Source organism: Protomyctophum bolini (assembly GCF_963924005.1).
Source record: "Protomyctophum bolini genome assembly, chromosome: 3".
Classification (NCBI taxonomy): domain Eukaryota; kingdom Metazoa; phylum Chordata; class Actinopteri; order Myctophiformes; family Myctophidae; genus Protomyctophum; species Protomyctophum bolini.
Window position 1 is genome coordinate 31,753,790 of NC_137864.1, and position 26,440 is coordinate 31,780,229.

Genomic DNA, 26,440 nt, shown 5'->3' on the forward strand with positions numbered 1-26,440 from the left:
ACTTTACCTGTTGCTTTGCCACTCGATTTGTCACTCGATGTGCCATTCACTTTAAGAATATCTTTCTTTTTGGCTTAACCCCGTCTTATCGCAACCGTTATTATTACCCCTTCATTGCATCATTTTTTTTTGTTGTGATTGAAATGTAGGCCTACTGTAATTCTCCAATCTGTTAATAAATCTTTCAATCAATCAATTTTAACGATAGACCCTGTCACCCTAGACTAGAGTTATGATTTTAACCAGAGAGCCTTATAAATGAATGTTGATTGGTGGAATGCCTGGGGGATGGAATTATGACGTAGGGTCCCGCCTCTTCCCGGAAGCTGACAGTCATCTGATTTGTTGTTTTTGAGAGCCTGCTGCTGCTGCCTTGTTAGCTAGCGGTGGAACGAGCCAACAAAGCCCACGTCCTGCTGTATGTCCCTGTTCCACTAGTCTGTGCCCATCTTCACCTGCCGTTGGGCTCCTGTCGTCTGACGCCACATCATGGACGAGACGAGTCCGCTTGTCTCTCCTCTTCGCGACAACAATGATTTTAGCTACTCTCCGACAGAGCCCCCGAGTCCCCGGGGCACATTTGGAGGCACACCGGGCTCTGTGGTGCGCATCCCGGCTGGAAGCCCGGGACGCAACCGGGAGAGACAGCCTCTGCTGGATCGGGATCGAGGGGGCTCGCCTCGGGAACCACACAGGAACGAGTTCCTGGAAGATCCAGAATTTAGAGAAATCATCCGAAAGGCCGAACGCGCCATAGAGGAGGGCATTTACCCGGAGCGAATTTACCAGGGATCTAGTGGAAGCTATTTTGTCAAAGATTCACAAGGGGTAAGATTCGAAATACTACAGTAGACCGTTTAAATTCAACCAGACCATAGAATCGCCAAGTTGATTGTTTGATGTGTGATTATTGTTACTTTTTGAAAGTTAACGCTTGTGAAGTTTAAAGTGTGTGAACTGTGCTGTTGCTTCTAGTGAAAGGCCTCATTCGTTCTACTCCTATGATGATGACTTGGCAAATAGGTGATACGATAAGGCTACAGCAAGGATTTACATATGCCTCGTTTTATGACTTGTAAAATCCTTTGTTCATTTAACTGAGTGTACAAAAGTAAAACGTGTGCTGTACACTCTGAGTTACAAATGGATGATTGACACTGAGGATTTTACTGTAGCTAAAACAAGTAATATGTTAATTTAGTTGCCATACTACATCATTATATATTATGCAGTATATATAACAAGAGTGCATATTATCCCTTGATGATGAAAGTTATCAGATCATGGTGGGAGGGACTGAGGGACGATCAGTCTGCCTTCTAGTAATGATTGTCACGTGTTGGATGCAATACATAAATGATCAGGTTCATTCATGTATGTTATTTCAGATCATTAGACACAACAGTTTGCAACTACTCCTTGCATCTAGTCGCAGCAAGTCGCACTATAGTCGCAACTTTGCAACAAAACAGTTTTAAGGACACCAACTCCTTGCAACTGCCATTGGGGGAAATATACAAGTATTTGTATGTTGCAAGGAGTTGCGTGGCGAATCTTTGGTCTTAAAGGTTGGGGTGTGGAACAGTCACTATAAACTTTGGCCTTTTACACTAATGCCATCCATGCTGTGCAGAGTGCATGTGCATGTCTTATTCCACTCCTACACACTGGGCTGTGTTGGTTGGAAGAGGAAGTGTCTCGTGAACTAATTTAAAATCCAGAAGTCTGATCGAGTCCTACATAGTTTCACTTCTAAAATTAAGAACCAGTTATTATTTGGTGGTCAGTGTGTAGCACATCAAAACAACCAGTCCTGTTCATACCCCTTGCATGTAGTTACTATAGATTATGACAGAAATGTAGGTTGGCTGTGTGTGGCCTTCACCCCCACCACCTAGTTTTAGTCACCAGTGTGCTTTTGTGATCATGTGCTAGCTCTCCCTCAGAATATAATTCTCCTCCATGACCAAGCTCCATGTCGTACTCAAATTGTGTGTCTATGCATGGTCTATGCACATGACTGTGTGTGTGTGTGTGTGTGTGTGTTACTGTAGGCCTAATGCCAACAAGTAATTCCAAGAGCTTCTTATAGTATGTAGTTGTAGTGGCATTTATCTGGCCAAAAATATCCTATTGGCCTAAATTCCTGAGAGATCTTAAAAGATGTAGATTTAGGTGTGTTGTGTATGCACTATGCGCATACCTATATTAAAAAGACTAACTTGAAACTACTATTTCACTAGCCAAACGTGTATATAAACATTCCGATTTCAAATATAAAGTACTCGCCACATGTGCCACAGGTGTTAGAAATGTGCTGGTAAGCGATTAGCATTGCTGCATCCCGCGTTGTTTAATAAAAATCACACCTGTGTGAACCGAGTGGTGCAACTCCCCTCTCCCCCTCCTCTCTCTCTCTCTCTCTTTCTGCTCCGTCAGATTAGCTTTATTATGGATATCAATCCGCGTCACTGAGAACAATTTTTTCATTATTATTTTGGCTCGGCCTTTCCTTCTTTAGCGAACCTAGACAGTCAGAAGTTGGATTTGCGTCCAGCAGGTGGCAGCCATGTCACATACTTCTGTCGTTCCAATTGCGCACACCACTCGTACACAAACAGGTACACGGACATTGCTGGTTGTAGGAGTGGTTGCACCACTCAAAAAGCATCATGACAGTCATGTTTCAGGGCTATTATTTCACTAGCCTGGCGGGGCCGGACTCATAGCGTGGATTCACTGACACTTCCTCCCTGAAGCGTCAGTGAATCCACGCTATGAGTCTGGCCCCGCCAGGCTACCATTTCACAAGCAAACAACAACTACTACTACAGTACCATCTTTCATGCTGTTTTTAATCCTATGTGTTCCTTTACTTCCCCTCACCTCTCTCCTTTATCTTTATTCACCACTTCTAATTTCCATAGAAGATCATTGGCGTGTTTAAGCCTAAGAATGAGGAGCCCTATGGACAGCTAAACCCCAAATGGACCAAATGGCTCCAGAAACTGTGTTGTCCCTGCTGTTTTGGCCGTGACTGTCTGGTCCTCAACCAGGGCTACCTTTCAGAGGCTGGGGCCAGCTTGGTTGATCAGAAACTAGAGCTCAACATTGTACCTAAGACCAAGGTAGGAAAGAAAATCTGCACACAGCCATCAAGCCTACACACATTATGTCTTCTCTCTCAGACTGTTTATGCACCTACTTCTGTTCAGCTTTAGTCATGACTAGAACATGCTTCTGATCATATGCCCTCCCAATTAATCTTTCCCTCTAGGTGGTGTACCTGGCGAGTGAAACATTTAATTACAGTGCCATAGACCGTGTCAAGTCTCGGGGAAAGAGGCTAGCCCTAGAGAAGGTGCCTAAGGTGGGACAACGCTTCCATAGGATTGGACTACCACCCAAAGTAAGCTACCAAGTCATAACATTGCACTATAAAATGACCTTTAGGAAAACGAACCTGAAACTCTCTCTTTCTTGTTCCTGTATTGGTATTCACTGCATTGTCAAAAAACACAAACTAAGAAAATAACACCCAACAGGCCTTTCAGAGTAATGACATTGCATTGTGTCTTCCGTAGGTTGGTTCTTTCCAGCTTTTTGTTGATGGTTTCAAGGATGCAGACTTCTGGCTACGGCGATTTGAAGCTGAGCCCTTGCCGGAGAATACTAACCGCCAGCTGCAGCTGCAGTTTGAACGTCTGGTAGTCCTTGATTACATCATTAGAAACACAGGTATAGTACATGGTTTCCATGGTGCCAGCACTATTTTAGTTACCGATTATGGCCTTGCAGCAACTGGCCTTCCAGCAACTGGAAACAAAATGGAGCTCGGAACAAATTAAATTAGAATTCAGTGGATTCAATGAATGAAAGGGGGTACTTCCTTCTTGTCACATGTTGTCTGGCAGGCGGGAAACATTGCTCGGAAATTTGGAATGCTGTTCGTTTGTAATCACAGGCTATAAAATGGCATGTGGGCTGACATTTGCTTTCCTTCTTTGAGATGTTTAATTTCTTCTTTCAGACAGAGGAAATGACAACTGGCTATTAAAATATGACTGTCCTATGGATACTGGTGGGAATAGGGTGAGGACAGTGGACACAGACAGTAATGCAAATGTATTTGAAGAATAAACTTTATTCAGGTTTCCTATCCTGTTGTGTTAAATCTGAATAAAGGTTTATGTGTATATATATATATTAAATGCCTTCCACTTTGTTTCCATTCCACTGGCTGATGATTCTCTGTAGGACTCTGATTGGGTGGTAGTTAAGGATCCAATCATCAAGCTGGCAGCCATAGACAATGGTCTAGCCTTCCCACTCAAACACCCAGACTCCTGGAGAGCCTGTAAGTACATCCATTGATATATTTTTGATAAATCTTTTTTATCGTGCCGATTAGTTTCTCCATATTATGAGTCCAGATATGTACCGGTATCTTTTATAACTCACTCAAAGATTTTAAACATTGCTGCTTCCAGCAACCCCGTCTGTTCTTCGGAAAATGCACATTTTGTAATTGATTCTGACAATTTTGTAGGTTATTTTACTTACTGCTTCTTTGAAGAAAGAACACAAATCTATAAAATGATGTATAAACACATTAAACCAACTTTTTCATACAAACACTGAGCATCTACCTTAAGTGGTCTATTTTATTTTATCATGACTGTATTTTTTTAATGTATGCGATTTGACAATAAAGGCACGTTCTCCTTTTGACCAATCACCAGATCCATTCTACTGGGCATGGCTTTCCCAGGCCAAAGTAGCGTTCTCCCAGGAGATCAGAGAGTTAGTCCTGCCCAAACTATCTGACCCTAACTTTATCAAAGACCTGGAGGAGGACCTCTATGAACTGTTTAAGGTATGGGACGAACAAAGAGTTATGATTTAGATGTATTTTGATTACTTACCTGTTAATGCATAATGTTTGTTCTGTTTCCCAACGTTACCCAAAGGTTTTAATCACCTTTGTGTTTTCATCATTTTATCAGGGTTTCTTTTTACCAGCTGCTATGCAATAGCAAGCTGAGTCTATCGTCGATCTGATAGTCCTCTAATCCAGCTGGTTTTCTCATTGGCTGATGTATCTGCGCACCGCAAATATTTGCGGGCGGAAATGAACGACTCGGAACAAAATAGTTCCGCCTTAGATAATTTAGGTTCCTACCTAAACTACTGCGCTGAAACGGACACAGGCAGTTATAGCGGACCCCTGCAGATAATTATAATGCAGCTGGTAATTAATCAATTGTTTAATCACGGTTGTTTCTGTCTTTTGTGCACATAATTAACTCAACATAATAGGAGCATCCAGACGAAAAGTATGAATGTGAACTTGATGAAGCGGCCCTACTTGGGCAAATTGTTGTTTGAATAATAAAACACAGGACTCCAGTATACTATGTGCACTGTGCAGACATCGCCTTCCTTTACAGAAGTATGTGGGACAAAACAGGAAGGACAGACAGGCATCAGTTGGCTGGATCATGACAGGAAGAAGGCCTTATGAATATGCACTTCTCCCTTCTAATGTATGTAGCTGCAATCTTTAAACATAACCAGTGCCTTGTATTTTGTGCTTTTGTGTTATAGAAAGACCAAGGTTTTGACAGAGGGCAATTCCATAAACAAGTAGCTGTAATGCGGGGGCAGGTGAGCTTTCGTCACTCAACAATCATTGATCACTCACACCTACACCTAGATGACCAGTAAGACGCGCAAACGCGGGAAGCGAACGCAGCTCGTACATATTTGGGTTTTTTTAAGATTTATTTTTAAGTTTTTTTAAGTTAAGTTTTTAACTTAGCCATAACCATATAAGGAGTCCCCAAAGCAGAGCTCACAGAACACACAGACAGACAGACAGACAGACAGACACACAGACACACAGACACACAGACATACATGATCTGCTAGGTCTCATAGTAAGTGCTCATTGCATTCGCAATAATGAAACAAGAATGACTGCCATCTACATTATTAGGCTTCACGTTGCAGCATTCAGAGTATGGGTTTTTATCTGTAAGTCTCCTATTGGCTTAGAGGCAGCCTAGAGACGAGGCAGCCAATCATGAAAAAGTGTCCACTACGGTCGCTACTAGAGGTAGTTCAGGCACTTTTCAAGCACAGGGCAAAAAGGTTTTATTTTTTTGTATTTCTTTTGCAGTGAATTTGATCATTTTGTCCATCATACCCTGAACAAAATGCTAATTTGTGTTCAGTCAGACTGCCCACTTCATGCCTACAATCCCCTCCGTCTATTTCAGGACCATCCATTCAGTCATACATACTATTCTTAATTTCGTCCCATTTGTTTTGTTGTTGACAAAATGCTTGCTTCATATCAAGGTTTCCACTGTGACAATACCCTATTACTTATCGTCTCGCTCCACCCCAGATCCTGAACCTGTGCCAAGCCCTGAAGGATGGTAAGACACCCCTCCAGCTGGTGCAGATGCCCCCGGTGATTGTGGAAACGGCCAGGGCCCCGCAGAGGGCCAACAGTGAGTCCTACACACAGAGCTTCCAGAGTAGAAGGCCCTTTTTCACCTGGTGGTAGAGAGAGGAAGGAGAAGCAACGAGAGGAACCGGATGACCATCGCGTGTGTGGAAAGGGGATGAATGTGTCTGTGTGAGGGAGAGACAATATCCTGAGTGCTCAGGGTTTGGCATGGTGACCAAATGGGACTAAACGTCACCTTATCCTCCTCCTTATGGACACTGCTTATGGGTACCAAGACTGAGGGTATGAAGATGAGGCCAAAAGGAGAGGGAGAGGGATTTATCTCCCCGTTTTGCCTCTGTGCCTTGTGTGGATATCGATGAAGATAAACTACTTAACAGAATTGAAGAATGAATGGATCAAATACCCTGTTTGGACTATAATGAAACGCAGCAGTTGAAGGAATTTCACTTTTGTTCAGGTCGCAGATGTTTCATTCCGTGTTTGTTTTTTTAATCTCCCTCTATTTTCTGACTTCTATATATGCATCTGCATACTCCTTCCATCACAAAAGTAAACTCAAGGCTTGGAAAGCCAATGGCGAGCTTGTTTCACAATTATTTTAATCCGAGAAGAGATGTGTACAATATTTTGGTCTTGAAGAATTAAGCACTGGGTGATAAGTCTATATATATATATATAAAGTGGACTGGAAATCATGTTAATTGTTGTCACCTTTAGTCACAGTCCCTGCCTTGGTGGTTTAGATGGGGAGTTGCACATAATTTTGGGGCATGTGGGTAACGTTTGGGAGCATTTTTCTCCCACAGAATTATGCAGAACATTTATTCTCGCTGTGAGCAATTAAAATAATGTACAAATGTACATCACTTTATAAGTTGCCATTTGCTCAGCGGATGGGAAACTGCCAATTAAAGGAAACAAAGCATGTGTTATGAGTAGGCAAAGGGGGATTGCCACAATCGCCAGGCTCCTCGTGATCGTCTTGGAATGGTCCATGTTGAAGTTGGTTGATATTCTTTCTGACACATGAGGTGAACTTAGTTAAAACAACAACAAAAAATCATAAAGTAACTTCCTGCTGTACCCTAACTGACATGAAATGTATTGACAATGCACTGTATAATTTGTATGTAATATTTAATGACAAGATTATAACAAGAATTCCATTAATACTACTGGCTACTGTCATTCATTAAGTAGCTTTGTGTGTGCCTGGGTGGCTACCTGTGTCTGAGCATGAAAATAGCATTTGGTTGGTTTTCAAAATCAAGTGTCACTGTTGTGCAACACACACATACACATTAACTGTATATATGATGATTTCAGGTGTATCAGTACAGTACAGTACAGTAGAGGGACCCCCACACGGTAACTGTCATTTATCTGACGTTTCGGACGCGGGCAGCTCGCCGGCACCCTGGGCGTTTTCCCGGTTCCGGGGACCCCCACAGGGAGTTGCACCACTTATTTCACACGGGTGTGATTTTTCAGCAACAAATGGTTTGCATGCAATGATACATTGTCTGTATGGCTGTTGTACTGCTGGGAAAGCGCTGACACTCTGGCATGGGGGGTCAGATCAACATATGGAATGAATTCTGTACCGGCCATATGGAGCGTGTCTTGAGTGTACAGGATTTGATGAGGTCAGATCAACATATGGAATGTGAGAACAGGTCAGCTCCATATATGGAGATCTAAGGATGGCAGTGGGTTGTCTTGAGTGCAGGTTTTGATGAGGGCCCAGGTAGGGCCCGGCCTGTTGAGATTTGAGAACTCTAGTTTTCGCCGGCTGCCGGGTGCAGTTGAACTGATAACTTTGGGGTGGGCCCGTCTAGAGTTTGAATGGACAGGTATCAGTCAAAAGGGAGACATCGAAAAGAAAGGACGGGTGGGGAATATCAACATATGGAATGTCAGAACAGGTCAGCTCCATATAAGGGTTTGAGGTCAGATGTAGAGTTGCTGGCCGGCTCCATATATGCAGATGTAGGTGAAGCATTTGAAGTTGCTGACCTAAGTCAAAGGGAAGTCTGGAATTCTCTACTGAAACTGCTACCTCTGTGACCCGACTAAGCAGAAGAAGATGGGTTTCAGAACTAAAGTAGAAAGATTGTGCAAATTTCCCATATATTCTTAACATACACTACTTTCACCACATTGCAGTAGACTTTCACTTGCTCCCTGCACGTCCCACGGCACGGACTGGCCGCAAAGTCAAACTGACGATTCCTACAGACTAAACGAAGGAGTCACTGCAGGAGGCTACACTTAGGAGAGAGAGAGAGAGAGAGAGAAGGGAGGGGGGGGTAGGGGGAGACCTGAGAGAGATGGGGGTGGGGAGGTGCCGTGCTTCCATGACAGAAGTTGTCAAACATGCATGAAGCTTTGCGTGATCTCAGACAACTGGTGCGTGACACGCTGTTCTCCTTGTGGACTATGCCATATGTCGAGTAGTAGCCATGCCATGGTTCACATGACGCTCTTAAGTCACGTCGATTGTCATGATTATTCATGACAGTTGTGTTTTCAGACCGGGCATTTTATGGGGAGATTTGTGAGGGACGTTGCCAGGCTTATAGCCCTGGTCCAATGCTTACAGAGAGACACTCGCTGTAAGCATTGGACCAGGGCTACCAGGCTTAGAGCTCAAAATAGTTCATGGTGTATGCCAATGTAGGTGTAATGGCAATCAGTGCCGGTTCTAGGCCTTTTGAGGCCCTAGGCAACATATTATACAGAGGCCCCCCCCCTCCTGCTTTGCCACGCCGGATAAAAATTGTAAATTTGCCATGAAAATGCTTCAATCTGGTGCACTTTGAGATCAAAATTAAGAAGCTAGGTGGGGGCCACATGTGGCCAGTAGGGATACATGAAAAAAAAAAAAATCTTCTCCCTGTGGTAGTGGTCCTACCCCCCCCCCCCATGAGACTTACAAATCCCAAATGTTTATAAACAAATCCCAAATGTTTGTAAACAAATCCCAAATGTTTATAAACAAATCCCAAAATGTTTATAAACAAATCCCAAATGTTTATAAACAAATCCCAAATGTTTATAAACAAATCCCAAATGTTTATAAACAAATACCAAAATGTTTATAAACAAATCCCAAAACCCATGAGACTTGGTCCTACCCCCCCGACCATGAGACTTACTATAGGTCAACTGGTAGTGGTCCTACCCCCCCCATGAGACTTACAAATCCCAAATGTTTATAAACAAATCCCAAATGTTTGTAAACAAATCCCAAATGTTTATAAACAAATCCCAAAATGTTTATAAACAAATCACAAATGTTTATAAACAAATCACAAATGTTTATAAACACATCACAAATGTTTATAAACAAATACCAAAATGTTTATAAACAAATCCCAAATCCCATGAGACTTGGTCCTACCCCCCCGACCATGAGACTTACTACAGGTTTACTGGTAGTGGTCCTACCCAATCCTTCCCTTCAGATTTTGTTGCCCATTACTTCACAGGTGGTGGAAGTGATCGTACGCAGCAGTGCACACAGAAATATGAATGATGGATGTCCAGTCGTAGAGCTCAGTTTTGCTGTATTTATTGAAGAGTTGTGCAGTTGAGATGAACATACCAATATAGAGATTATCCTGTTATTTTGTCTGCTGGCTGCAGTGCATGGTAGGCTGGTAAGAACGGTGTGCTCCCACCATACCCTGTGTCTAGTTCCTCCCTATAGTGCCCCTGTGTGTCACCTTTATAAGTGGTCACCTTCTATGTGATGTGTTTCTCAAGCCCGCCACCAGGTGGTCAAAAATAATACTGGTAATAATAATACAAATAATGCCTCTCTTCTAATGGCTCCTACAGTAGGCTATGGTTGGTATTCATCATCATCATGGTTCAATGTTGTTCTTTATTGTTACATCTTGTGTAGGGCCTCCTTCAGACAATGCAGCAGCAAATATATCATTTCAAACCGCAAACACAGCATAACACAGCAAACAAAATAATATAGAGTGCAAAAAAGAGCAAACAAAGAGTAGAAAAAGTGTACATGTGCATGTTTTCCTTGTGCATGTTTTCCCTGTCATTCATTCGAATTTATTTATGTATTTATTTATTAAATATGTTTATTATTTGTTTTACAGTCTGGTGTGTATTATTATCGGTGTTGTTATTATAGTATTATATTATTATAGTATTATAGTATATAATATTATTTTAAAATCAAAATGTCACATGCGATGATTATTTATATGATCTTGTTGTAACCATGGTAACGAACGTGTAGTGCGATCGACCAGATCTGACATCAATTCCTTTTCCGCATTCTATTCGCCAGCCTGCCTGGGTCACTCGGCTCCAGAGAAGGGAAGTGAAGTTTTCCGGGAACAACACAAGCGATAGCTGGCGACAGCCAGTTGTCCAAAACCAAGTGTTTTCAAGCATTACTTGTCTCAGCAAGACATCGGAGAATTCCCAAACAGTCGTACACTGTAAAGCAGCAAATGTCACCGTGGGTCTTCAGGTGGCTGTCTGTCTACTGAAGGCTGACTGAGTGAACGATCTCATCTGTGATGCTATCAGCTGGAGTTGCTAGCTAGCGACGTGTTGTCACCAGGCTCTCACCACTCTATGCCTCTCTAGTTGTTGGACACCGCGTTTGTTGTTCATCTGCATTTCTCAGGTAATACCAGCAAGCAACACTGTTGTGGAAGTATATCAAGTAATACCAGCTTCACTTACTTCTGTAGTCTGTAGAAGTGTGTGTGTGTGTGTGTGTGTGTGTGTGTGTGTGTATGTATATATATATATATATATATATATATATACTATCTATCTAAGGTATAATCCAAGTTAACGGTTTTCTCATAATTTTGTTATGTCAAATTATTTACTTTGATGTTGACTACACACAGTGCAATCTTGATCAGTTTCTGTGCACTCAGTGGATGATTTCACAATCAGGATGTTACTGTGTGTATTTTTATTACTAGTACATTTTGGCCATTGAACGCTCTCCCTTCTAGTTTTGACTGCTAACATTTGTTTTGTTTCCTTTCCCAAGCAGCACAATAACGATAATGGCCCATAATGCCGGAATGTCCCAGGACCCCCCACAGCGTCCAGGGGAACGTGGGGAACTTGTCCACACGTCTTCCAAAGACACTCCCGGGTCCCCGGAAGCCTCTGAGTTGGGAAGCCCACGCTCAGTCCAGAACTTTGACCTCCTCAACATGGTGGTGTCCTACAAGAGAATGGCTCTGTTTCTAGAGCCAGTCACAGATTCAGTGGAGCTGATTCGCTACTTACTCGGGTGTGTTTGCTTCAACAACAATATTTATTAATAACAACCACACATCTTATTTTTGATAAGAATTGTGAAATGTATTTCACACAGATTCAGGACTTGTTTTCCGTATCCTACAGCTCGGTTTCAGATAAGGTTCTCAGAACATGACATCTTTCTAAAATGGCCAAAAAATATCAGATCTACAAGCTCACGAAGTGTTGTGATGACTTGCGACCTTGTAGATCTGCTATTATTCCCCCGTGCAGGCCAGGGTGGTTTTGGTTATAATGGACAAAAAAAAAACGTTCTGGATTGCACTATAGTTGAAAAGAGACATATGTTGCAAAGTCAAAGTGCTTCACATTCTGAAATGGTCACTATTTCCTGTCTCTCCAGGTGGAGGATGCCCCTGTGTTCTCTGCTTGTGTATGTACTCCTCAACATCTTCTTCTTTACTGTTAGTGAAGGTAAGGTTTAAGCTAAGGTGACATTCAACAGAAGGCCTCATTTCCGAATGCTACAAAACATGGAACTAATTGATTAACTTCTGCATGTATGTCTGTCTCCTCTTTCATCTGTTTTGTCAGTGGGTTGGTTCTTGGTATGTGTACTGGGGGTGTCGGCACCTGCTGCCCTGGGCTACCTGCAGGAAATGTGTGGGCGTGAGACTTCTGAGGCAGAGCTCCAGAGGAGGCGATACAATGCAGTACACCGCCGCGATCTGCTGCAGGTGCATCTCACCAAACAGGACGCCATGGTGCAAGTCAAAGACCTGTAAGTGTGTGGAATGTGGATGTGTAATTCTGCATGTACGATAATAACACTGTCAATCAAGAGGAAGAGGAAAATACCAATAAAGCAAACGATTATTTTCTACTTCAGTGTGAACTAGTTCTTTTATTTAATTTCTATGCATTTTGCCCTCTTTTTTTTTGCATTACTATGTGGAGTTTAGATTGCGTTTATCTTAACTGAGTTTGCATTAGTATGTTCTCATGTGTCAATTTTTCAATAGGTTGAAGCATCTGGATGATATGCTGTCTATTGCCTGTGTGTCAGCAGAATCTGTGTACAAGGTCTTATACTGGGACAATCACTCCAAGTCTTCTAGGTACACACACACACACACACACACACACACACACACACACAGTAACACACACACACACACACACACACACACACACACACACTTGCACTCCTGTACATGCAGAATAGATAATGTGTGTGTGTGTGTTCTAGGTTCTATGGAGGGTCATTGTTGGTGATGTGTCTGCTGTACACCACTCCAGTGGCCTGGATGCTGGCTGTGCTCAACAGTGCCCTCTTCCTGTGGAACAAAGACTTCTGCAGAGGTTACTTTATAACATAGAAATTGCTATCTGATATCTTCCTCATCTGGGGGTCTCATTTATAAAGAATCGGTCAGATAATATTTCTTGCCCAGTATTGCTTTTGTTGATATGAAGATTTAACATCAAGCATGCTTGTTTTGTTTGAGTTTTTCTGGAAGTATTGTCAGGCTCTTTCTCTCCTAGAAATGTTAAATTATAATTCCCGGAGCTAATGATCCAATTGAATTCAGATGTGGCAAATGCTGTCTGCTGTGCTGCATGTTCCTTACAAATTTAACCATTTAAAAAGGAAATAAACAGGCATTCCAACGGCATAATGTTATTGCCATGTTTCTGAACTTTTTGTTTTGTTTATATCCTATCTCTGTAAGCTAAAAGTGAGAGTTATGTCTGCGGCAGTAAGATGGACTCATTCTTGTATGTGTTGGCCTCTGCCAGGGTTGTGTCTGTGGCAGTAAGATGGACTCATTCTTGTATTAGTTGGCCTCTGCCAGGGTTGCAAATTGAATTGTGACGTATCCTGTTTTGTAATATTCATGGCCAGGATCTCATGTGTCATGTGACTCATGACGTAGTAGAGGTTTTACAGTTAGGTGCGCTGGGTGGAATTGCATTACTGCTTTTTGCAGAGGTTGTGGTCCTGATTTCATCATCGGTCTGTGACCTCCAGCTCTCATGCTTTAATTCAATGAAAGGGCTTTACATTCCATTATCTAATCATATAATGGTCCAAAATGGGCAGTAGTAGGATTAATCACTGGTTTTAGCTGGCAGACCACTATGTTGGACCAAGCAAGTTGAATGGAGGCTGACTCTTGGGTTGATGAATTATTTTAGTTTTCTGGAGAAGAGGGGAAGCAGGAACAAGCTGCTGCAGAACAGCCACAGAGTAGAGCTGCCAGTTCCCACTTGAACAAGAGACGCAGGGCTGTATTTTGTCTTAAGTACCAGGTCTTATACCCTAACTTGAGTAAACTAAAGACCTGGAGGCGTGATCAATGCTCTTTGGCCACTGGCATTGATGGCATTGATCATGCCTCCAGGTCAGTTTTTTTCTCAAGTTAGGGAATAAGACCTGGTACTTATTACTTAAGACACGCAAAATACAGCCCGCAGTCTCAATGTGTGTTTACTGGTTAAATAAAGGTCAAAGAGGTGAACTTTTCAACAAATTCTAAGCCCACAATGCATCACACGCTTGTAGTTTGGCTATTTTCACTGTTAACTTTTGACGCCTCCTGGTCCAAACGCCTTCTGTGCCGAGTTCGCCTTTTGGTGCTTAATTTAATGATGTTGCAGCAGCCTTCAGACTGTCACTTGGATGTAAAGCTCCCGTGGAATGTTGTAGGTTGTAAAACAGTCTCTTTTGTGGTTCCAGTTCTGCTGAACCTTCTGGACCTGTTCAACTCAGGCCGGGCCCAGGCGTCAGAGATGGAGACGGAGCACACAGAGCAGGATCAACATGGCAACCTGCAGGACTGGACCCCTACACCCACCAGTCTAGAGGTGAGGTGGACCACTTTAACGCTCCGTACTCCGTACTCAGTTTGAACTTGAAGCAGTACAGTAAAACTATGCCAAAAAGATGGGAGGCTAGTTTCCATTGTGGCAAGACAATACATTTCATTTATGAACAAGAACACTGCAGGGCTAGTAAAACTGAGGACTAAACTCTTGTTTCCCTCTACACACCAAATGTATTTGCCGATCTAGCTTGTAGATTGGCTATTTTCCCAGAACGTTCCCCCAAGAATAGGGATACTAGGGACATTTCAGGTGGTTAACTTTGCCATCTGAAGGGGTGGGAGATGGGTGAGGGCGGAGATAGGAGATTGAGGGGAGGGGTTTAAGCTAGATGGAACATAATGATGGCACATTAACACAGAGATCACATGCACTCTCTGTAAGCTGCTTACTGTATGTCGTTGATCCCCTGCTATTCCATACATGTATATTGTGTGTGTGTGTGTGTGTGTGTGTGTGTGTGTGTGTGTGTGTGTGTGTGTGTCATTAATATGATAATGTCTATGCGGTTGTGTAGGACCTATCACCTGGCGTGGAGGAGGCCGAGGAAGCGGAGCCTGATGATGAGTTTAAAGATGCCATTGAGGTAGTGATGACCGGCATGCCTATTTTTAACTTTGGTTCATATTCAGCCTTTCCTTCCACATATAATTTATTGGCTTCGCCAATTGGAATAATTAGTTGAGCCACATGAAGACCTGTGTACTGTACATCTGCCTGTGTATGTCTGTCAGTGGCTACGTTTACATGAGCAGTTAAATCCCCTTTTCATTCCGAATAGAAGTTCAATCCTATTAAACGTTGTTATGTAAACACCTACAAAAACTTACATCCGAATGAAAACGCTCGATGCGATCTAAAAACCATTCCGATGTCACTGGCCGGATTACTCCGATTTTCAATGCGATTGAAAGAAATTTGACTCATGTATACACTGCTTCGGATGTAAATCCCCAAAAAAACCGATCTGTGTGTGTGTGTGTGTGTGTGTGTGTGTGTGTGTGTGTGTGTGTGTGTGTGTGTTCAACGGTCTCTCTCTCTCTCTCAAAAATAACGAGCGACCCGATACAATAATAATCATCAGTGTTGCGTTGCGTGCCCTGGCCGTGCTGTAGATACAAAGTATGAATGAACTGCCTATATTTTATGTGTCCAACAGATGGCGTAGTTTCACGTGAATTGTCTATCATGTCTTCTATCACTTCTCCATATAAACACTCATTCTAAACTCGCGGCAAAAAACATTACATCGGATGTATTTTATTCGGAAGTATTTATTCGGAATGATCACCCTTCATGTAAACGTAGCCACTGTCTCTGCAAATCTGTCCACTAGACTCTAGTGGACAGATTTGCAGAGACACCAACTGTCCACTAGACTCTAGTGGACAGATTTGCAGAGACACCAACTAACAAGGCAAGCTGTACCCTCTAGTAGTGACTAGAGGGTACAGCTTGCCTTGTTAGTTGGTACAGTTGGCCTCATAGACAGAAAGGTAGATGCTTCCTTCGGCTCTGGGTCGTATGCATAAAGTATTAAAAGGATAGAGACTGAACTGGCGCAAAACTCCGCCCCCTCCGCTATTCATGTCAGTGGAAGTTGCTCAGTGGCGTTTTGAAGCCGCCGGAGGGACCGTCTATTTCCGCCTTTTTGGGCGCATTTCCGCATTTGACCTCCAAAATTTGGAGGTCAAATGCGGAAGTGCAACCGAGTGCGCAATGTTAAAGCTCAGCTGCACGGGGTTTCCTCGTCATGAATCCACGGGTCCGCCTGCAGTCCTTTCTCTTACCACTAGGGCCCAGCGCTTCAACATTGGAGTGCCTAGCTGGCCCCTTGGTCGTATGTGCAAAAGTGAGGGCAAGCTTCCGTGTCGGTGGCTTGGTGCCAAGGAGCGTAATGAAAGGAAGGGACATGAGTCACTTGACTGTCCATATAACTATTGGCACACTTCCGCCCTCAGTGCGATACGAAAGAAAGAAAGTGCCGCCCATAGTCTCAACATTGTTACACACAAATGGTTAAAAAAAATGGCTACATTGCATTTTGACAGGTCCCCCATTTCTGTAAGGTTTGTCCCTATTTTATAGAAAGATTTTCATTTGCACATCTACTTCTGAAGAGAAGCAGTAATTGATAAAGATGGACAGACCCATGTTAAAGTTCTAATTAATAAATTCCACCAGTGAACCTGAGCCATGGTCTCTTTGAATTTAATTGATTTGGATGCAAAATGTTTAACTTTGATTACTTTAAAGGTGTAGATTGCATATTGGCCTGCAACCTTATAACGGAACAATTGTCGGTATCCGCTGAAAATACACATATTGGTCGATTAGGTAAAAAAAAACTTTACAACACCCTGTGCCTTCTTTGCTTATAGTGGCAATCGGCAAATCTGATGTGATGAATAAGAGGTAGCTATAGTTATTTGATATATTCTAATTAGTCATAGATTAGCAGTAAAAAAAAGGAAGGATGTGAAAAAAAGATACAGTACACAGCTGCTGCTTTTTGTCAATGAGTGACAAGCTCTTACCCAAATGACTCCTCTCCTGTTCTTTTTCTGCTGTCTTTTGAACTCAGGAGCACTCTCTTTCTCTGCAGGTGAGTGTTGCGCCCCTCTGTTTAGCAGAGACCACCACACTGAGGGCATTTATTTTCGTCAGTGCTAAACCCCTTATCCCTAAATGTCTTTGCCTTTTTTACTATTTTGGAGAAAAAAAATGTAATAGATCAAATACCTATCTACAAGCTCACAACGTGTTTATGTAGATCCGCTAGTGCGGGGGTTCCCAAACTGTGGTGCGTGCACCCCTTGTGGTGCGTGAACGCCCTCTAGGGGGTGTGTGACATGAAAAGTGTATTGGCGGTTTTATGGTGTTATTTAGCGCATAATCATATTACAAAACATTTATCATTTTTGGCCAAATACAACGAGACTTAGCGTTGGGGGGTGCATCAGCTAGGTCTGGAGGTAAGGGGGTGCATGTTTGGGGATGGGCATGTGTTTTTCAAAATAGTAAAGAAAAAGTCAAAGAAGTTTAGGGATAAGGATACGTTTTTCACATTGTGTGGTCATTGCTCATTATGATCAATCTTTCTGTGTTTTGAAGAATGTGTGTATGCATGTCTCTTTCTCATGTGTAGACCAAATTTTACGTCTTACAATTTACATTTCATAGTAATAACTGTATGACATTTTTCTTTTGTATTGCTCCGTTTCCTTTATAAGGCGTCGCCTTTGGTCTTAGTGGTAAGTGGTTTCTCCCTCTTCCCTCCCCCTGTCCCACATCTACCCATCCCTCCTCCATCATCATGTCTTATCAGGTGGACATTCTTGTAGATTGGCAAGTCTGATAAAAGATGGGAAATATTCAAAATATATAGTCCTATCTTCTTCATCTCCCTGCAGTGTGTTTTTGGTAAATGAATGCATGTGTTAAATGTATTATGCACATTTTGTAGGCATTCTGCAACATAGAGGCATGGGATTTGTACTGGTCTGTTTGTTTTATTGACTGGCTGTGGTATTAAAGTTAGCAGCCCTTTGGCTGCCTACTGTCACACAGTCAGTGGGCAAATGTGACCTTTCTGTCCTCCAAATGTCACTAAATGTTTGGGCTTAATAAGTGAGTATATTAGTCTTGAAACCTGAAATGAATATACAGTCATCTGTGTTCACAGCTATGTGTGACGATAGTTTGGTTTTTACTTTTTACAATTCATGGATTGTTTGAGCTCTAAATACCGGTACATGAAAATCTCTTGGTTAATAATAGGCCTTAGTTGGTTTTATCATTCTGAAGGTCAAAAGGAACAAATAAACAAACAAACAAGCAAGTTCATTTCTTGGCTACTTTCAAAGTGTGAACCGAGTGTGATTTTAGTCCCATGTGGAACATAATTTGTGGTGATTGCCAAATGTAATTTCCTGTGGGTGTAATAGTTAATGGTCTAATAGACACACAGACGTTGTCAATTTTATGGACTGACTCAGCAGTCTGTGTTTGGATTTTCTTTCTTTATTTTCTTTACCTCTGTATACTGCTTCAGTGACTTTGTGAAATCTGTCTGGTTACTTTGTACAGTTCTGGTAACAATAAAAGGAATAAGGCTAAAGAATACAGGGCGGAGTGTTTAAGATTCTATAGTCCACTACAAAAAAGTAGAAATCGAATGTTCCAAGAATAATTTGATCATGGTGTTCTCCACTGATTACTCCCATGGTGGGACGTAAAATGATATCATTGTGAATTGAATGATGCCCTCTGCTGTTTTTACAGTGAATTACGTCGAGCTTGACCCAATGCTGAGCCATCTAGCAACGTTTCCTGGGATAATTATGTTTTAACTCAATTTGTGATGATAATCTCTCTATCTATTTCTCTCTCTCCTCTCTCTCTCAGGAGGAGGATGATGTCCATTCGGGGCCTCCAGACTATGATAACATCTCTGACAATGGCCTCCTTAGCCGCAAAGAACCAATCCGCAGCAAGGTCTCCATGCTGACTGAGAAACTACGCAAGCGTTACCCCACCACGGCCACAGGTCAGCTCTGATTACTCCCTATATCGCTTCCTTCTTCCCACACAACCAGTTGTGTCCTGATACACTCCTGATCACAATATTCTCAAGTCCATATTTTTAACGTCTATTTTCTGCCTTCTCTCTTTATCACTTTCTTCCTCGCTCCCCAAAGGCAACTGTTCTAGCTGCAATGCAGTCTTCTCAGTGCTGAAGAAAAGGGTGAGACTGACAAGCCTTCTATGAACAAGAATCAGAGACGTGTTCAGTGGTTGTGTGTGTCCTCTCACACATAACAGACATGATAATAGACCTTGTGTCTCTTCACCTTTCAGAGGAGCTGCAGTAACTGTGGCAACAGCTTTTGTTCTCGATGCTGTTCCTTCAAGGTGCTCAGATCCTGCATGGGAGCCACAGGTGAGAAGCCGGGATACAACAAGAAATACCTGGATTACTGCTACTACAGTGAATTCTGAACTGTTCATTTAACTGAGAATGGGGGGGGGGCTGTTTGTCACATGGTGGGACCACTACTTAATGGGGAATACCACTCATTTTCAACATTTTACTATGTCATTAATATACCTTAGAGGAGTTGTGTGGAAATAATAAAAACATCTCGGTGACATCACAAAGATGTACTTCATAATGTTACTGATCACATGACCCCACGTTTCAGACCTTTATTATTTCCACAACAACTCTAAGGTATATTAAAAAGGTATAACATTTTGAAAATGAGTGGTATTCCCCTTTAGGCTATATACCGTATTTCATATTATGACAAATAGCGAAAATACGCGAACAGTTTTTTGACAGTTTTAACCTAATAAAATGCCCAAATCAGGGATATATCGTTTAAAGTGGTTAAGAGCAAGAGTCAAATGTATAGAATATTCAAAACAAACATTAGCTGACGGTGTCTTATCACACTGCTGACAGTTTAGAAAACATGCTGCGCTCAGGAATAAATGCTTAGGTATGTGGCCACAGGGCCTAACTGTCCTCTCACGTCTCTCCCCTCTTCAGCCCCGGAGGCCCAGAGAGAAACCGTGTTTGTTTGTGCCACCTGCAACTCCTCCCTCAACAAGATGCCATGACAGGGCAAGACAGAACCTTTTGTTTTTTTATCTTCATTTCCCAAGACGACCAGCAGACCTTTCACTGTTCTACCCTTCAGCTTACCTACCGCTCATAACAACACCTTGGCTTCCAAAAGTTCAAGCTCTTCTATCTGTGATGAGAGTGCTTGTCCATAATGTTCAACTTCCTGACACCCTCACTATGGTAAACAGCTGCCTGGTTAGATGTTCATGTCGTGGTGGTAGGCTTATACAGGACTGCTCCCTGCACTGTTACTGTAGGACCCATGTTGACCCTCAGTGTCCCACGTTCCAGTCATGATGGAGACTAGCCTCAGTGTTAGAATTTATTTTGCAATGCCCCGCCCCATATTTGAATACTGGGCCCTGTTTGGTTATAGCCCGGTTCCAGAGAAATCTGGTTGGCTTGTCACCACTTCGGCCGTGAAGTCTTTCCACAATTGAGAGGGGCCAGACTTATTCTGCCTGGGGCAATATGCATTGCAAAGGCAGATTAAGGTTAGGCGAGGCTAGTTGGTGTCATTGTCGCATGATTTGGGATCGCACTGGAACAGTTGGCACGCCACGCCCCTGTGTAAACCGCGCCCAGACTGAGAACGGTCATAATTCGAAAATAAGACAGGGTGATGGGTTTATTGGCCTCAAGGTCTATTCATACTTCATTCTTCTTTTAGGAGATAAGGTGACCACTGAAAACTACAACATGATGTCACGCCGCTGTGATAACTTAAGTGACACACAGCTCACCCCAACATATCTCCCCGTTTTACTTTTTACTGACCACCGAAAAGATGAGCTTAGCTTGTCACCTAAAACAGAGTAGGAACAGGCCTTCACTGTACAATAAACTTATTACATGGCTACTTGTGAACGGAATGAATCATCAATTTGCCACAAAATATTGATACAATTTTTCTGTTGGAGTATTCAACAAACCTATGTATAATATATACACAGTATCTGTACCTTAGGTTTAGCACACAGCCCAAAATCTATAAGTTTGAGGTTGTGGTTCTCGTCTATCAGCAGGTTCTCCTGAAGGCCCAATAGAAAGAGAAACGTCATTAGAACATACTAGGCAACATACAAATAAAAGCATGTAATAATGGCTCTTTTAACATAAAACATTAAAAACAATACATGTAACATGCATAATATGCACATTATGCCAGTGCATGCATGCACATGCGCACACACAGTGGTGGTGGTGGCGTTTACCGGTTTGAGGTCCCTGTGTGCGTAGCCCTGACTGAATGTAGGCCAGTGCAGAGACAATCTGTCTGAAGAACACCCTGGTTTCCTCCTCCTCGGGACACGGGTCTTTTGCGATTATGTAGTCAAATAACTCGCCCCCTGGACAGTACTGATGGAAGGACAGAAGTGCATTACTGTATGTGTTATTCTGCAAGTTGTATGCAGATAATAATGCCCACCACACAAACAACCAGTGATGAGCCAATTAAGTCAAGTGTACCTCCAGCACCATGTAGAATTTCTTGGTGGTTTCAATGATGTGGTACAGATGACAGACATGTTGATGGCTCAGGTGCTTCATGGGGGGGGGGGGGGGGGGGAGCGTTAACTGAACTGAATTAACATCTATTTATAAACTTTTATTTATATTATTATGCATTCTGGAAACGGCCAGCGAATTGGAGACTGTCTGTGTGGCGTTTACACTCTAGCAGCGCCTCAGGGGGGCCGTGGCGTGCAAACAATTCCAGTATAGTGTGATCCCAAATCACGTGCCATTGTCCCCATCGTTCCAAGAAGTGGACCTTCTTGGTGACTGGAGACTTGTTACGGTTTAGACCCCTCCCCCAATCTATCTTTAGAATAGATGCCTGCTAACTAAAGGAAGGACCTTTACTTTTCCCTTTGCTGGATGAAGGAAAACTGTTGGTTCAACTGTGGTTGCTGGAGTAGTGAGCTTAGGTGATAATGTTGTGCTTTTTACATGAGCTCATCCCCTCCCTTGCAGAAAAAAGTGACTCATCTCTAGGCTTGCAATGTCAAGATACTGAGCTCTATTTAGCAGTTTAACTGTACTGTAAAAGCTTAAAGGAGACTGTATTGCCATAGCGGTGTCATTACACAAAAAGTGGATTCCAGAGGGAAAGTTTCGTTTTTAAAACTGATTCAGACACGGATGATTGTAGTTGTTGCTATGCTTTTATTGTAATCCTATAATAAAACATGTTACTGTAAAATGTTCTACTGTATCTAATATATTTAATTTAAACTCCCTGGGAAATGCACATTATATGACCCATTGATTTGTTCTGTATATTTTGACCACTTTAAGGATGAAATATGCATATATCATTGATTATATTAAACTTAAAACATTAAAATATTTTAAAAAAACTGATTCTGTTCTGTCTTGTTTTCCATTTTGAGCAGAAAACCTGAAAATTGGGACTTTTGTTCAGTAGGCCTACAAGTTCATTTAAACTATTAAAACCCAGGAAGTTGCCAGAGGTGTTTGTGTCACTTTTCTGCAAATTGCCATTACGTCGTTAAAACGATAAATACCGTAATAATACATTAAAAAAGCTCTTGGGTGCACATTGTTTTCACGCCCATATTGCTCTATTAATGTGGTCTCTCCGCCTTCTCTTCCCCTCCCCCCGTCAGTCCTCCAATCCGTCTCCAAAGCGATTTCATTTTCAGCACACTGAGCACAGACTCGTCTCTACGGCCACGGATGGCAACATGGCGACGGAGGTGAGAATATAACACGACAATGAATCTCTTGATGTGCTTATTTTTGTGGTATTGAAAAACTGTGTTATAAGTGTATTATGCTGTCCAGTGTCTACAATTACTGAATGAATGCGCTAATGCTGCCAACAGTGTCTAAGCATGGCACAGGCACAGCCTATATCCTACAGGCTACACAAGGTTAAATTGCTTGGCTCAATCGCAGCATGCTCGATTGAAACAACTGTATTTTTCTTTGGTCAAATCAAATGTGTTAAGCAAGACACTTAGCCTTATAGCTTCTTTGGGTGTCATTATATTCGGCGAAGAAGACGGAACTGCTTTGATTTTTTTTTCTTTTTAATTTAAATGTGGGGCAGAAACAGCGGATCATCAAGCAGACCTCGCGCCTTGCGGTGTTAAGCTGTTTTTGTGAAAGCAGATCTCTTTTTGTGTGTTGAGTTGTCCCGTTAATCCAGTGTCATGTCATGTTGTTGCCACTGTGTCTGATGTTATGATGATCGTGCTATATATGACTGCACAGTGCACACACTGCACGCGCATAGTGTTCACTGTTCAGCACCGCGGACAGCGACCGTTCTGCACCTTCTCTGTCTGAACCGGTAATGTTAAAAAGAGCGAATGATGCTCGACGACATCGGGATAACCGCTTCCCACCCGCGACCCCACTATCATCTGTAAAAAACAGGAAAACAGGATTAAATGTGGTCTCGTGACCATCCATATATTTCATAATATTCAATAATAATTATGCTATGTCTAAACAATCCTGTTTTGGTTTTGCTGAATTGATCTGTTGTGAGTTGTAGTGAAATGTTGTACCATCTCCTTGAAGCTTGCTTCCATATCCTGCCAGAGAGAGAATGAAAGTTAAGATATAGTATGTCCAATACTGGGCTCTGGTCCAACAGACAAGAGTCGAGTAGGCTAGTGATTGATCACATGCTGAGTGCTTGTCTTCTAACATCCAATATCCCTAAATGCAACAGCATCTGCTATTGTTTGTAAACATTCAAATTTAGGTACAGGCTTAATGACAGTGTCACTCACCAAACATAACTATATACAATCTAGCAACATGTTATGATGCAACATATACATAAATTAAGCTTAAATCTCCGGTGATAATAACCTGTAAATTAGTTTTAATATGCTTTCTGTGTGCTGTTTGTCCTCTAGTTCCACAACCTACAGGAGCTGAGGCATAATGCATCGCTGGCCAACAAAGTCTTCATTCAGAGGGACTATAGCGAAGGCACCACCTGCAAGTTTCAAACTAAGTTCCCCTCTGAACTGGAAAGCAGGGTAAGGGGGTGTGGGGCAAAATGTCATGCCTTTTCAGTTCAATGGCATATTTGTGTGACTCAGTGAGTAGATGTGTGTGTATTTGTGTCCATGTTGTGTAGCTCGCAAGTAAGAGTGCAATCGCTGTTAAGCATGATCTCTGCTTCGGTGACAAGGTCGCTCAGCAGTAATACAATATTTGAAGAAAGGTGTGGTTTGTGTGTAAAAGTGTGGATGCATTGAATGACCAAATTTATACTTTGTATTATGACAGCATCGCTTGCAAAAAATAATGACTGTAGTGTGAATAAGGTTTTACTACTCGAGCTTTATTATTTATTCTGTTGGAAATTAACGACTGGATGCACACCTTACTCACAGTAGGATAACGTATATATGCTATGCTCATGCGTGTCTCCAGATTGAGCGGACACTGTTTGAGGATACTGTGAAGACATTGAATAATTATTACACCGAGGCGGAGAAGATTGGAGGCCAGTCCTACCTGGAGGGATGCCTGGCCTGTTCCACAGCCTACCTCATCTTCCTCTGTATGGAGACACGCTATGAGAAGGTAAGACTAGAGATCTGTCTCTTACTGGCCCAGGATCACCTGGGTTGATAATGTGGTACCATTAAGATTTGTTCTTTCATTCTCTCAATTTGCCATATGATCTGTATGTCAGGTACTTAAGAAGATTGGCAAGTATATTCAAGAACAAAATGAGAAGATCTACGCTCCCAGAGGGCTGCTCATCACAGATCCTATTGAAAGGGGAATGAGGGTTGTATCCTTACTGTGGCGTGTGTGTGTGTGTGTGGGGGGGGGGGGGTGCTTGATCAACTTCACACCTGTTACATCGGCAACCCTTAACTCATCTTTCATTAGATTGAAATTTCTATTTATGAGGACCGAGGCTCCAGTGGTTCCAGCTCGGGCAGCAGCACAACATCCGGTAGCACTGGTCGATGACGAGGGGCACCACTTAAACGTTTTGTTACTCAACGCCATGTGGATGTCTACATCTGGAGGAGATGAGACAAGAGATACAGAGCTATTGGCTAAATTCCCATAAAGGAATGTTGCTAGCATGTAAAACTAAACAACTGCCAGGCATGTTGCTCCTTATCTCACACTGCTACACTTGGACTGACTCATGTGCACGTTGCTAGGGAGGGAAGAGATTTCACATGAGACCCTGCACCTAGTGTCAACCAAACAGAAAGCTCATTATTGCAGCTCAACCGCTGGGGGATTAACAAAGTGTTAAAAAAGAAAGAAAATGAAACCACATATTACCACGCATTCGCCAAACAGTTAGTTAGTCTTTCAAAAACATGCTGGAATGTGGAATGTAATTTTACCGAATTGTGAGCAAATTATGTTGATATATGCAAAGATTTGATCGGGTCAAGTGCATAGCCAGTATACCTATACCTGGAACCTATAGCGCTCCCAGACGTGCTAGGAAACAGCAGTAGCCAATCTGCTGAGATTTAAATCATGTTATCTGTCTGGTAACTATTGAATGTAGCTCAGTACCCCCATGTACATTCTGTACATGCAGTCTGTAATCTTTCAAACTTGCGGCTTGTACTGTATGTTATTTATTACATAATTACAATGACATGCTCAATGCACATGCTCATAGACACAAACAACTGTACACTAACCTCTTGGTTACAATGTACGGGACCAACTCACACAATGTTGATTATGCAAATACATTCTGTACATTAAATGTAGCAGTCCTTGGAGAGTGAATGAATTAAAGTCTTCCTTAAGTCCATGTATCATGTTCAAAATACACAACCCTTCCTTTTATTATGGTATCAATCTCCAAAGAACCATAACTGCCAAAATGATTCCTCTAAATGTGAATGTGTTACAGTACAGTGTGCGAAACAGAAAGGGAAATGTATACTTTATCACATGACCCTATTTTCAACTGAAAGAAGTGTCAATGCAACACCTTCTCCAGTTGAAAACAAGTCATTTTTGTCGAGCAACGCGTGTCAAGAACGCTGTGCAACAAAGTATAAATTAGCCTTCAAGAAACAAATTTTAATACTGCTTTTTTGTTTAATTCACATGGTAATGAGGTGTGTATGACCAACATCAAATAAATACCGCTTCATCACCACAATATTAAGGTATCTGTTTTCTTTCTGTGC

General features: G+C 42.2%; 3 protein-coding genes across 5 annotated transcripts; all 3 read left to right on the forward strand.

Annotated features, from left to right (window-relative positions):
* The first annotated feature begins 356 nt into the window (after positions 1-356).
* pi4k2a (phosphatidylinositol 4-kinase type 2 alpha) lies at positions 357-7,638 on the forward strand. Its single transcript, XM_080759652.1, has 9 exons — positions 357-828; positions 2,928-3,128; positions 3,278-3,409; positions 3,585-3,738; positions 4,031-4,092; positions 4,258-4,357; positions 4,743-4,876; positions 5,608-5,667; positions 6,413-7,638. Exons 1-9 carry the CDS (start codon positions 490-492, stop codon positions 6,572-6,574), a joined length of 1,344 nt encoding a protein of 447 aa, XP_080615778.1. The 5' UTR covers positions 357-489; the 3' UTR covers positions 6,575-7,638.
* Positions 7,639-10,832: 3,194 nt separating this feature from the next.
* zfyve27 (zinc finger, FYVE domain containing 27) lies at positions 10,833-22,471 on the forward strand. Of its 3 annotated transcripts, none has more exons than XM_080759656.1 (13): positions 10,833-11,144; positions 11,526-11,774; positions 12,147-12,217; positions 12,338-12,524; positions 12,766-12,861; positions 12,993-13,105; positions 14,484-14,611; positions 15,147-15,215; positions 17,214-17,234; positions 19,037-19,178; positions 19,330-19,376; positions 19,490-19,571; positions 20,184-22,471. In XM_080759656.1, the coding sequence occupies exons 2-13, from the start codon at positions 11,542-11,544 to the stop codon at positions 20,252-20,254; spliced, it is 1,260 nt and encodes a 419-aa protein (XP_080615782.1). In that variant the 5' UTR covers positions 10,833-11,144; positions 11,526-11,541; the 3' UTR covers positions 20,255-22,471. The 3 variants fall into 3 exon arrangements, with proteins under 3 accessions (XP_080615782.1, XP_080615781.1, XP_080615783.1); XM_080759655.1 differs by having other exon boundaries at positions 11,529-11,774; XM_080759657.1 differs by lacking the exon at positions 17,214-17,234 and having other exon boundaries at positions 11,529-11,774.
* Positions 22,472-22,924: 453 nt separating this feature from the next.
* On the forward strand, positions 22,925-26,395 carry LOC308312896 (golgin subfamily A member 7B-like). The gene is made up of 5 exons (XM_080759668.1): positions 22,925-22,984; positions 24,161-24,286; positions 24,687-24,839; positions 24,952-25,053; positions 25,155-26,395. The coding sequence occupies exons 1-5, from the start codon at positions 22,973-22,975 to the stop codon at positions 25,236-25,238; spliced, it is 477 nt and encodes a 158-aa protein (XP_080615794.1). The 5' UTR covers positions 22,925-22,972; the 3' UTR covers positions 25,239-26,395.
* The last annotated feature ends 45 nt before the right edge of the window (positions 26,396-26,440 follow it).